Consider the following 13165-nt stretch of genomic DNA (forward strand, 5'->3'; position numbering starts at 1 on the left):
CTTACTTACTTACTTGATCATTTATTAACTATTTTCATTTAAGAGAATGTCCCTTGTCTGCTTGCTTGCTCGCTAGACTGCTTCCTTGAGCCCCTTTCTCCTTGCCTTCAGTTTTTCTTTCCTCCCATTTTCACACGTGTATTTAGATAGAGTATGAGAGGGAGGGGGAAGGAGGAGAAAGAGGGGGGGGAGAGGGAGAGGGGGGAGGGAGAAAGGGAGAAGGGGAGAGGAAGAGGGAGAGGGGGGAGACAGGGGGGAAAAAAGAGAGGTAGGGGGAGGGGGGAGAGGGAAAGGGAAGGGAGAGGGGGAGGGGAAAAGGGAGAGGGAGGGGGAGAGAGAGAGAGAGAAGAGGGGAGAGGAGAGAAAGGGAGAGGAGGAGAGGAGAGAGAGGGGAAAGAGAGGAGAAGAGAGAGAGGAGAGAAGAGAAAGGGGAGAAAAGAGAGAGAGAGAGAGAGAGAAGGAAACAGAGAGAAAGAGAATGAGAGAGAGAAGGAAAAAGAGAAAAAAGAGAGTGAGAGGAGAGGAGAAGAAGGAAGAGAAGAGGAGAAGAGCGAAGGAGAAGAGAGGAGAGAAAGAAAGAGAGGAGAGGGGGAGGGGGAGGGGGAGAGGGGGAGAGAGAGAAAGAGGAGAGGAGAGAGGAGAGAGGAGAGGGAGAGAGAAAGAGAGAGAGAGAAGAGAGAGAGAGAGAGAAAGAAGGAGAGAGAGGGAGAGAGAGAAAAATAAAAGGGGGGAGAGAGAGAAAAAAAAAAAAAGGGAGAGAGAGAGAGAGAGAGAGAGAGAGAGAAAAGAAGGAAGAAGAAAAGGAAAAGAAGAGAGGAAAAGAAAAGAAGAGAGGAGAGGAGGAGAGAGAAGGGAGAGAGAGGGAGAAAAAAGGGGAGGAGAAAGGGGAGAGAGAGGAGGAGAGATGGGAAGGAGAGAGAGAGAGAGAGAGAGAGAGAGAGAGAGAGAAGAGAAAGAGAGAGAGAGAGGAGAGGGGAGAAGAGAGGGGGGAAGAGAGAAGGGGAAGAAAAATAGAAGAGAAGAGAAAAGAAGAGAAGAGAGAGAGAAAAGAGGAAAAAGAGAGAGGGGGGAAAAAGGGAAAAGAGAGAAGAGAGGGGAGAGAGGAGGAGAAGAGAGAGAGAGAGGGAGAGAGAGAAAAAGAGAGAGGAGAGAAAGAGAGGAGGAGAGAGAGAGAGAGAGGGAGAGGGAGGAGAGGAGAGGGGAGGAGAGAGGGGAGAGGGAGAAAAGGGGGAAAGAGAAGAGAGAGAGGAAGAAAGAGGAGGAAGAGAGAAAGAGGAGAAAGAGAGAGAGAGAAAGAAAAGGAGAAAAGGAGAGGAAGGAAAAGAGAGGAAAAAAAGAAGGGGAAAAGAAAAAAGAAAAAGGAGAGAAGAAAAGAAAAAAGAAGAAGGGGAGAGAGGGAAAGAAGGGGAAGAGAAGAAGGGAGGGAGAAAAAGAGAGAGAGAAGAAAGGGAGAGAGAAAAGAGAGAGGAGAAGAAAGAAGAGAAGGAAGAAGGGAAAGGGAGAGAGAAAGAGGAAGGAAAAAAGGAAAGAAAGGAGGAGGAAGAAAAACAGGGAAAAAGAGGGGGGGAAATAAAGGGGGAAAAAGAAAGGAGGAGAAGAAGAGAAGAAGAAAAACCCAAAAGGGGAAAAAAAACAAAAGGGGGAAAAAACGAGGGCAAAAAAAGGGGAGAACGCAGTTAAAAAAAAAAAAAAAAGGGGGGGAAAAAAAAAAAAGGGAAGGGGGTTTGGGGGGGGGGCCCCCCGGGTGGGGGGGGGAAAAAAAAAAAGGGGGGAACCCCCGGGGGGGGGGGGGGGCCCAAAAAGGGGGGGGGGGGGGGGGGGGGGTTTGGTTTTTAAAAAAAAAAAAAAAAAAAAAAAAAAAAAAAAAAAAAAAAAAAAAAAAAAAAAAAAAAAAAAAAAAAAAAAAAAAAAAAAAAAACCCCCAAAAAAAAAAAAAAAAAAAGGGGGGGGGGGACTTTTTCCCCTTAAACCCTCCGCCCAAAACCTTAACCCCCCCTTTTTCCCTTCCCCCCCACCCCCCCCCCCCTTTTCCCCCCCCCCCTTAAACCCCCCCCCCCCTCACTTTTTTCCCCCCTCCCCTTTTTACCCCTTCTCCCTTCCCCCTCTTTCCTCTCCCCCCCTCCTCTATCTTTTACTCTACTCCCCCATCTCCCCTCCCTCCCTTTTTTACCTTTTACCCCCCCTTTTTCCCCTTCCCTTTCCCCTCCCCCCCTCCCCCCTCTCCCCTCTCTCTCTTCCCCTTCCCCCTTCCTCCCTCCCCTTTTTCCCCCCCCCCCCTCCCCTCCCCTTTTCCCCCCCCCTCTCTTCTCTTTCCTCCCTCTCCTCCCTTTCCCTTCCCTCCTCCCTTCCCCCCTCTCTCTCTCTTTTTCCTCCCCCCCCCTCCTCCCTTCCCCCTTCCTTCCTTTACCCCCCCCCCTCTCTCTTCTCCCTCCCTTCCCACAAAACCCGGGTTTTCCGATCCGAAAGCGACGGCAAGAAAAATCGCGAAAATTTCTTTACAAGAGGTGCCGCAATTCCCAGTTTCTCATCTTTACTTTTTTTTTTCCTGGATTACTATATACTTTTCAGAAGTTTCATTTGCGTTCTTTTTTTTATCGCACAGCTGACAGGGGAAGTCAACCGAGCGTGAACACATGCTATTGTTTCGTGTGATTAAAAAGAAAAAAATAGGTCAAGATATCGTGCGTGCGTGCGTGTGCGTGCGTGTGTGTGCGTGCGTGTGCGTGCGTGCGTGCGTGCATTTGCGCGAGCGTATGTGCATACGTGTGTCCCAAATCTATATTATTCTTTCAAAGCTAATCTTCCATTTTTCCAAGGGGCTGCAGGCGACGCAGAAGCGGGAATACGAGGCCGCCAATCCAGCTGATCCGCCATCGACTTACAAACGCACACACCTCCCCCCCCCCCGCTTATTATCCCCCTCGTTCGCACCGCACAGCAGGATGGCGGACGGACGGACGCCCTCAATCGCGCGGGCGTGCACCGCGTGTAACACTTCCGGCGCCGCATAAGGCTCAACTCCTCCTCTCTACCCCCCCCCCATCACTACGACTTACCCCCCCTTCCCCCACTTTGACGAAGACCGAGGTTACGCTTTAGGTTTTGCGGTCGCGCCGAACCGGGAAGAGGAGGAGGAGGAGGGGGTGGTGGGGATACAGTAGGAGGGGGGTACAGGAGGGGGTACAGGAGGAGGGCTATGGTGAGGACGCAAGAGGGGAATGGGGGGATGCAAGAGGAAGGGGATGATGGGGGTAGGGGAGGAGAGTTGGTTGCCGTAAGGGAGTAGGGGGAAAGTAGGGATAGGGGAGGAGGGAGGAGTGCGTGCGTCTGCGGGTGTGATTACCTCAAGACTTTCCTCCAGCGAGAACAAGGGTTTTATTACGATGTCTTGGAATGATGAAAAGCAACGAAGGTGACGCCCCGCCCCGCCCACTAGCAACCTCCCATGAATAAACTACCCCCACATGTCTGTTAACTGCCTCTCTTTCTCTCTCTTTCTCTCTCTCTCTCTCTCTCTCTCTCTCTCTCTCTCTCTCTCTCTCTCTCTCTCTCTCTCTCTCTCTCTCTCTCCTCCCTCTCACACACACACACACACACACACACACACACACACACACACACACACACACACACACACACATACACATACACACACACACACACACACACACACACACACACCTATCTACCCGACATCTCCATTTCTTAGACTTGCGACATACCTTTACAAGCTGCACTCTTACGCCCATTATCTCTCTCAACACCACCTTGCTCCCGCCCTCCGCCCTCCCGCACGCCCTTGCGTATGAGCCACAGCAGGACCCTTCGCCCCCAAATGCCCTCGCGCCACACACGAACTTCAACAAACAGGTTGCGTGCGTGTAAATAAACGGTGGGTTTGGGTATACCATTCTCTATTTCTCTATCTTTCTGTTTTCCTCCGTCTGACTCTCCTCCTCTCTCTATCTCCCTTTTTATTTCCCTCCCCTTCCCACTCCCTCTCCCTTTACCCTCCCCTTTCCCTCTCTCTCCTGCCCCGATAACCTTAGCTATGATGAACCCTAACCTTGGCACACAAAACCGTATGATTTTCTTTTTCTGTACAGATAACCCTACTTGTCGTACGGTGCATCAGAGCAACGACCAGCAACGACCAGCAACGACCAGCAACGACCGGCAACGACCTGTCAATCAGACGGCACTGCAAACAAACCCAGGAGCGCTTCAGTGGCCTTCAATGCAATTCACGAACAGGTAGGCCTAATTCTCCGTTTTCTCAAGGACAGAGAACGGCCATATCCCTTCCTGTGTTGCAGAGGAATGAGACTTGACCATTCGTTCATTCGTTCATTCTGGCTTCCCCTCCTACTTAGCCGCCCTCCCCTCCCCACGTACGGATTTCTCCTCTTTCTCCCCCTCTTCCTTTCCCAACTTATCTGGTTTCCCTCCTATTCTCCTCACTGACCTTTCCTTTTCGCCTCCCCTACGTATATGTCTCCCCTCTTTCCCCAGCACATACTTCCCCTCCACTCCCCCCCTCCCATTTACCTGCTTTCCCCTTCTTTCTCCGTGTTAACCCCCTCCTCCTATCGCCCACCAAGAGGTCCTGACATGCTAATCTAATGTATTACAATGACGTCATCAAACAGGGCCGCCCTCTGCAACGAAGCCCCTCCCCCTGTCCCCCCACCACCCACCCCCAGCGCCTCGGAGGAGACGTCAAGCTAAAGCGCGAGGGAATTACCGCGAGAGCTTTCGAACCTTCTATCGCATTCCCGCCTCGCCCGCTCTCCCTCTGCCCTCGTGCCCCCTTTCTCCTTCGTCCTCCCCCTCTCCTTCCTCCTCTATCTTCCCTTTTCTCTCACTCCTCTTCCTTTTCCCTTTCCTTTCCTTTATCTGATCCCCTTTTCTTTTCCTCCCCTCTTCTCCTTATCTCACTTTCTCGTCCCTTCTTTCTCTCTTGATCCTTCCTTCTCCTTCCCTGCCTCCCTCTCCCACCTTTCGCGCAAACACGTGAATCTCCTCCGCAAACACTTCCCCGCCGTCGCGCTGTCAAAAGATGGATGATAAGGTTAACACGGCCCCCTAGCCCCTAGCCCCTGCCCACCTAGCTTCATCCCTGCCCTCTGCCCTTGCCCTTGCCCCTACGCCTACTCCTACCCCTACCCCTACCCCAGCCTCAATCACCCCCTCCTCTACGACCATCCCAGACCCCCTCTCCAGACGCTGTCCCCTGCCCCCCCTTCCCTCCCCCCACACCCTACACACCTTTCCTCTTACGCTCGCTTAACTTACCTGTATTTCCGTCCGTTCTCCCACACCCTTCGACAACAAGGAAACTCAACGCCATCTTACCTGTAAATTAAGAGAAAAAAATCACATTAGCATATGCAAATCAACAGAAAAATCTCTCATCAGAAAAATTTCTTTACATTTTCTCGTTTCTCCTTTCTTCCCAAACTTTCCAAACTTTTTCTTCCTCTTCTCTCTTACTTTCCTATTTCCTACTCCTCGTTTTTTTTTCTTCTCTCTCTTTCTCTCTTTATAGTTCCCTCCGCTTCCTAATTCCTCCCTCTCCTCCCCAATTCCGCATGGTACCAAACGGCAGCGCCCCCTCCCTGTCGACGCCCCGTAAACAGTGTCTTACAACAGGTAAACAAACGGCGTCAGCACGGCGGTGTACCACTAACTGTGTACCTGACACGTAAATACTGCACGCCAACCAGAGAGGGGGACAGTTGAGGGAAGAGATGCGTGAGGGGAAAGCCGACACCCCCTTTTCCTCTCCTGCCCCTCTCTCTTCTTCCTATCTCTCCTCTCCACTTCGACTTTCCTCGAGTGTGCTTCCTTTTCCTATCTCTTCATCCAAATAATTTAGCAACGATATTTACAAAATAGGATCACAATAATGTTTACAGTAAATACACTAATGATGAGAATGATGAGAAAGTTGTAGTTGCTAAGAAGACTATATCATATCACAAGATAAAAATAAAATAAAAGATATACACGTGGATATATATATATATATATATATATATATATATATATATATATATATATAATTATATAATATATATATATATATATATATCTCATATATATATATATATCATATATATAAATACAATATATATATATATATATATATATATATATATAACATATATACATACAAATATACTTATATATTTATATATATATATTATATATCTATATATTATATATTTTAAATAAATAAATAAATAAATATATATATATATATATATATATATATCCAAACAATATGAACGGTTCAAACTAACAACAAAAGCTGTAATTTTTTATCAAATCAACAAATCTAAATAAATTTTACATCTCATTTACCCCAATACACCATGTTTTTTTTTTTTTTTTAACGGTAGGTTCATGTCTGAGCCGCCGTGGTCACAGCATGTTACTCAATTGCAGTTTTCACGTTGTGATGCTCTTGGAGTGAGTACGTGGTAGGGTCCCCAGTTCCTTTCCACGGAGAGTGCCGGTGGTACCTTTTTTTTTTTAGGTAATCATTCTCTCTATTTATCCGGGCTTGGGACCAGCACTTGACTTGGGCTGGCTTGGCCACCCAGTGGCTAGGTAGGCAATCAAGGTGAAGTTCCTTGCCCAAGGGAACAACGCGGCGGTCGGTGACTCGAACCCTCGAATTCAGATTGCCGTCGTGACAGTCTTGAGTCCACGCTCTAACCGTTCGGCCACCGCGGCCTTGACGATCATGGGCTTCCATGATTTTTTCTTAGCAATTTAGAGCGGTGGTTTGCCATTGCCTTCCGCCCGGTGTTTTTTTTTTTTTTTTTTTTTTTTTTTTTTTTTTTTTTTTTTTTATCGAGTCACCATCTCTATTTACCCGGCACTGACTTGAGCTGGCTTGGCCACCCAATGGCTAGGCAGGCAATCGAGGTGAAGTTCCTTGCCCAAGGGAAACAACGCGGCGGTCGGTGACTCGAACCCTCGAACTCAGATTGCCGTCGTGACAGTCTTGAGTCCGACGCTCTAACCATTCGGCCACCGCGGCCCCAATACACATGTAGTAATGGAAAAAAAGGAACAAAACAAAATTCGAGAAAAAGGGAAAAAAAGAGATATAGAAAGAAACGAAAACTAGAAAAGGAGAGAGAAGAAAAAGAAAGGGAAAAGACGAATGAAAAGACAATAAAGGAAAAAGAGGAAGAAAAAACACGAAACAAAAACGAACAAGAAAAAAGAAAGAAAGAAGGAAAGAAAAAGACGAAAGATAAAAGGGAAAAAGAGATGACCAAGGGGAAAAAACGCGAAAAAGGGCAAGACATCCCGAGAAACACCACTCCCCATCCTTGAAGGGGTTGATGCTTGATAACCCAACAGGTGATTCTCCTAAAATGGGTCCTTGCGTTATAATAAATCATGCTTAAATAAAGTGATAACAAAGAGAAAAATAATATCTGCAGCTGAGAACACGTTGCTCGGAAATATACTGGAACCATACACTGCTGACTTAAAGTCTTGGGAAATCACGCGCCGTGTTTCACTGTGCTGAGAAGTGGAACAAAGCTAAGACCAAATGTTTAAAATGGTTATAAGTAATTTTCAGTCCACGACTACCATCTGTAATGAAATCCATAATCATAAAGTTATATGTTTCTTATGTGAATCTATAATTCGTAATATTAGAGGATATAACAGCATGAAGTACAGGTTGCCTACTAAAACAATATTCACATATGGATAAACGCACAATCAAATTCATATCATGGAATATGCGTAGCATTAAGCCTAGGCTAAATGATCTAGAATTTTACATCCACAAATATAATATTGATGTTATATGCGTGCAAGAACCTTTTGCTGCCGCTGCTAAGATGAAAATAGCACCTGCACTTAAGGGGTATTATTCATATGTGAATACAGCCATGACTGGATTGTTGACATATGTGAAGGTAACACTGCCACATAAATTAGTTAAAAAATCCGAGAACACTGATGTTCAATTTCATCATCTAAAAATCCAGACTGCCTCTGGGTATCTTTCACTGTATAATGTATATGCCAGATACTCTAAATTTCTGGCTAGTTCTCTCCCCAATGTTCACAACCAAGGCACGTTATGCATGGGCGACTTCAATGCAAGGCATCCACACTTTGGAGACAACCAGCGTAATAGTAATGGGGAAGAATTCAAGCATTTCATCAATAGCAGATCACTGACAGTATATGACACAGAAGCAGAGACTCATTTGGGAGGTGGCAGGTTAGACTACGTATTTGGCAAAAAATCCAGCCATTCAGGTCACCCATCACCATCGTCATTGTCACCATCAACACCATCGACATCGTCCCCATTATCATCATATCCAAATACATCGTTGCAGTTATAAAAATCACCTTGACGAACTGTTAATTACCAATCAATCACCGTCATCAACCTTGCAATTACCAATTAATCATCATCAATCCGTCAATTATAAGTGCAATATCACTGCCTTCCTACCAATCATCAATCAATTACCATTAACCAACCGTTAACCTGTCAACAATCATCATTAACCTGCCAAGGGAATCTTCGCCACGTCAGAAAAAATATGCGAGAGCAACCTTTTTGAAGATGTACATTGATGATTCACTTTTCGAAGTACTCACAATTTGTCAGCATGTGAAATATACCAAAGCTTGATGGCGCCTGTCCAGAATGAAATGCAAATCTTAAACTGACTGGAGATCACATTCGAAGAAGAATGTGTTGGTGGTGGAGGAAGAGGAGGAGGAAGAGGAGGAGGAGAGGAGGAGGAGAGGAGGAGGAGGAGGGGAGGAGAGGAAGAAGAGAGAGAAGGAGAGGAGGAGGAAGAAGAGAGGAAGAAGGAGAAGAAGAAGAAGAAGACGAAGATAGGAGGAAGAGAAGAAGAAGAAGAAGAAGAAGAGAAGAGAAGAGGGGGAGGAGGGAGGAGGAGGAGGAGGAGGAGGAGGAGGAGGAGGAGAGGGGAGGAGGAGGAGAGGGGAGGAGGAGGAGGAGGAAGGAGGAGGAGAGGAGGATGAGGAGGAGGAGGGGAGGAGGAGGAGGAGTAGGAGAAGCGTTCGTTTGCGTCTTCGGTAGGAGGATGTTAGGTTGCTGCTTTTATGTGATGTGCAGCAGAGGCAGACGAGAATCCATTTATCATCCGCTCGCTCTCTCGCTCTTTCTCTCTGTCCCTCGTTCTCTCTCTCATTCTCGCTCTCTCCTCTTTCTCTCTCTCCTCTCCTCTCCCTCTCCCCCCTCCCTCTCCCTCTCTCTCTCTCTCTCTCTCTCTCACTCCGTCTCTCTCTCTCACTCCGTCTCTCTCTCTCACTCTGTCTCTCTCTCTCACTCTGTCTCTCTCTCTCACTCCGTCTCTCTCTCACTCTGTCTCTCTCTCTCACTCCGTCTCTCTCTCGCTCCGTCTCTCTCCCTCGCACTCTCTCTTTCTCTCTCCCTCACTCTCTCTTTCACTCTATCTCTCTCCCTCGCTCTCTCCCACTCTTTCTCCCTCTCCCTCTCTACGTCCATGAGGACCTCGTATCTGGAATTCAGCAAATAATCGCTTTCTTCAAGATTCATCTACGAAATAAAACGCCAAACAAAAAAAGAAAACAAATACAAATATATTGCTAACAATGACAAACAATAAAATAAACAAAAGATGAAGAGCAAAGACTTTAAATAAAATAAGAAACAAGTAAAAAGCATAAAAGACAAAGGCCAGAGATAACAAGTACAAAAACGACAAAAGGTGAAGAACAGAACAGGATCAAGAAACCAAAACGTGGCACAACACGCTATAAAAGATGGAAGAACAAAGGACACGAAGACCAAGGTTAATAAAAAAAACGAAGACGCAGAACAAGACAATAAAAAAAAAAATAAAAAAAAATAAAAGAAATAAAAAAATAAAAAATTGAATAACAAAGAACAGCGAGAGAGGTACAAGAACAAGAAAAAAGAAAAGAAAAAAGAAGACGCCTCACAACTCACTTCCTTAATTCCTCAATTACGCTGAAACTCACACGCATCCCCCTCCTCCTCCTCCCCTTCTCACTCCCCCTTCCCCCTCCTCTCCTTCTCAGTCCCCCTCCCCCCCTTCCCCTTTCCCTCACCTTCCTCTCTCCTCTCAACTTCCCCTCTCCCTCTCCCTCCCCTTTCCCCTCTCCCACCCCCTTCCTCTCTCCTCTCCCTTTCCCCTCTCCCACCCCCTTCCTCTCTCCCTCTCCCTCCCCTCCCCCCTCCCCTACCCCAAGTTGGGTACGGTATATCGACTTACTTTAAAGACATAAACAAAACGAGACCAGCGAGCCAGTGAGCGATCGGGGATGAAAGAGAGAAAGAGAGAAGGGGGGGGGGGAATGAGGAAGCAGGGAGAAAGGGGGGGGGGGCGGACAGTAGTGGGGGATAAGAGGAAGGGAAGGGGAGGGAGGAAGAAGGGAAAGGGGAGGGAGGAAGCAAGTGTAGGGAGGGAGGGTATGGGGTGGAAGAACTGAAAGAGAAAGGGGAAAGGAAAGCACAGAAAGATTAAGAAATATTGAGAGAGAGAGAGAGGAGAGAGAGAGAGAGAGAGAGAGAGAGAGAGAGAGAGAGAGAGAGAGAGAGAGAGAGAGAGAGAGAGAGAGAAGAGAGAGAGAGTGAGAGAGAGAAGATAGAAAATACTGAGATAATGAACACTGAAGTAGCCAATTTCCCGTAACGAAAATGCTTAAACAAATACCAATTACGTTTTTCGCTTATAATATTTTCAGCAAGATACAAGCAGCTCAAAAAAACATAATACTAACAATGATGAAGATAAAGATGATGATGGAGATGAAGATGAAGATGAAGATGAAGATGAAGATGAAGATGAAGATGAAGATGATGAAGATGAAGATGATGATGACGATGATGATGGTGATGGTAACAAAATGACCAAAGTTAACTACAAACAAAGATCCATATCTGTGGACAGAATTCGCTCCCTTCCGCTTGAGTGAATCCGTCAATTCATAATACTTGGCGCCTGGCGAATTCCGATATCAATTTTTTGTTCACACTTGCGTGAGTGAGGGAAGGAGGCAAGGAGAAAGGGAGGGAGGCAAGGAGAAAGGGAAGGAGGCAAGGAGAAAGGGAAGGAGGCAAGGAGAAAGGAAGGGCAAGGGAGGGAAGGAGGGAGAAAGGAGGAGGGAGAAGCAAAGGCGAGTAGTGGTGGGAATACGAGAGTGAGAGAGAGAGAGAGAGAGAGAGAGAAGAGAGAGAGAGTAGAGAGATGAGAGAAAGAGAAAGAAAGAGAGAAGGAGAGAAAGAGAGAGAGAGAGAGAGAGAGAGAGAGAGAGAGAGAGAGAGAGAGAGAGAGGAGGAGAGAGAGAGAGAGAGAGAAGAGAGAGAGAGAGAGAGAGAGAGAGAGAGAGAGAGAGAGAGAGACATCTCATAAATGATTGTGTGTGTGGGGGGGGGGGGGTGCGTGTGCGTGTGCGTGTGTGTTAGCGATCTTCATGTGCTTTTAGCATGTATTATTTGTGTTCACGTGCGTAGAATGTGTGTGCCTCTTCAACGTGTGCACGGGTATCTCCGCACATGTGCTGTGTAGGTGCGTGGCTGCATGGTCGCACTAATGAGATTCGCTGCATAATTGCTATATTTAGCGTCCAAGTCAAACACGAACAAAATATTCATAAACATCACATTTCGCATCTTTAATATGATGCACAAACATCACACATAAAGAATCAATATCTAAGCAAACTTCCTAAAGCTCATCATTATGAAGATGACAACTTGCATGTATCAGTCTTAATGATAAAAACAAATAACTGAAGCCAAACCCGGCTCTGATGAACAAAAGTAACTAAAATCCAATAATTCTCTCTATTTCTATCTCTATCTCTCTATGTCCTTTTCCCTTTCTCTTTCTCTTTCTCTCTCTATCCTTCTGTCCCTCCCTCCCCTCCTTCTTTCCATCTTCACCCTCTCTCTCTCTCTCTCTCTCTCTCTCTCTCTCTCTCTCTCTCTCCTTCCCTTTCATCCTCCATTCCCCCTCCTTCCCTTCGCCTCCCTCCTTCTCTCCACCTTTATCATCCCTGCCACCACAACAAAAACACTGTAATCGACGTGAGATTGACAGGTGTTATGAGGATCCCCCCCCTCACCACATCATGCCCCGTTCCATCAACTTATACCAACAACCGCCTCACTCCCCTCCCTACCATCATGACACCTACACCTTCCCCTTCTCTTTCACTCACTCTGGCTCACCCTCCCTTCATTCTTTCCCCCCTCACCCTCCCCCTTTACCAATCCCGCGCCGTCGCTCGCTCACTCCCTTCCCCCTCCCTACTATTCACCCCCTCTCTCCTTCCCGACCCCCCCCCCCCCGTGCCTGTGACCTAGACACAATGTCATTGAAAATCCTTCGGTGATCGCCAACACGCTTTTTTTATCTGTTTATCATTCAAGGCCAAGGATGTCCACATCTCAAAAGCCCAACTGGTCTTTTGTATCAAAAGACTGATTGTATGAAGTTAATGGCATCCTAGACAAAGAGGAAGAGGAAGAAGAAGAGGTAGAGAAAGAGGAAGTGTGAGATGGATAAGATAGAGGGAGGGAGAAAAGGGAAAGATAAAGAAAGAAAGAGAGACAAAAAAGGAAAAAAAGAAGTGGGAGAGAAAGAGGAGGAGGGAGACAAACACAGAGAGGAAGAGAAAAAGGAAGAGGGAGAGAAAGAGGAAGAGTGAGATGGATAAGAAGATGGGAGGGAGAAAAGAGAAAGATAAAGGCAGAAAGAAAACCCATAAAACAAGGAAAATGTAAAAAAGAAAGAAAAAGGGGTCTAAATTCTCCCAGAGGATGAACTATGACGGCGGGGGGGGGGGGGGTTACAGTGCACGCTGATTGAAAGATAATGGGCGGCCCCGAAAACAAATAATGTTTATCCTTCACCCGCTTATCTTGATGAACTCTCCCCTTAATGCGGGTCTGCGTGCAGCCATCTGTGACACTTAGCTTGTGTGTGTGTGTGTGTGTGTGTGTGTGTGGTGTGTGTGTGTGTGTGTGTGTGTGGTGTGTGTGTGTGTGTGTGTGTGTGTGGTGTGTGTGTGTGGTGTGTTGCCGGCTGTGTGATAAATGAATGCTGTGTGTAGCAACGGGAACAAAATCTTAGTTAATCTCTAGGACTAT

At 46.7% G+C, this 13165-nt stretch overlaps 1 protein-coding gene across 1 annotated transcript in view; it reads right to left on the bottom strand.

Annotated features, from left to right (window-relative positions):
• Nucleotides 1-11539: 11539 nt before the first annotated feature.
• Nucleotides 11540-13165, bottom strand: part of LOC119586306 (uncharacterized protein DDB_G0271670-like) — a gene marked incomplete at its 5' end in the record, with an annotated part of 10097 nt that continues 8471 nt past the window's right edge. Inside the window, one exon of the mRNA XM_037935019.1 lies at nt 11540-11683. Within this exon, the coding sequence (XP_037790947.1) occupies nt 11540-11683 (144 nt within the window). The remainder of the gene's footprint in view (nt 11684-13165) is intronic.

Source organism: Penaeus monodon, chromosome 3 (genome assembly GCF_015228065.2).
Source record: "Penaeus monodon isolate SGIC_2016 chromosome 3, NSTDA_Pmon_1, whole genome shotgun sequence".
NCBI lineage: Eukaryota > Metazoa > Arthropoda > Malacostraca > Decapoda > Penaeidae > Penaeus > Penaeus monodon.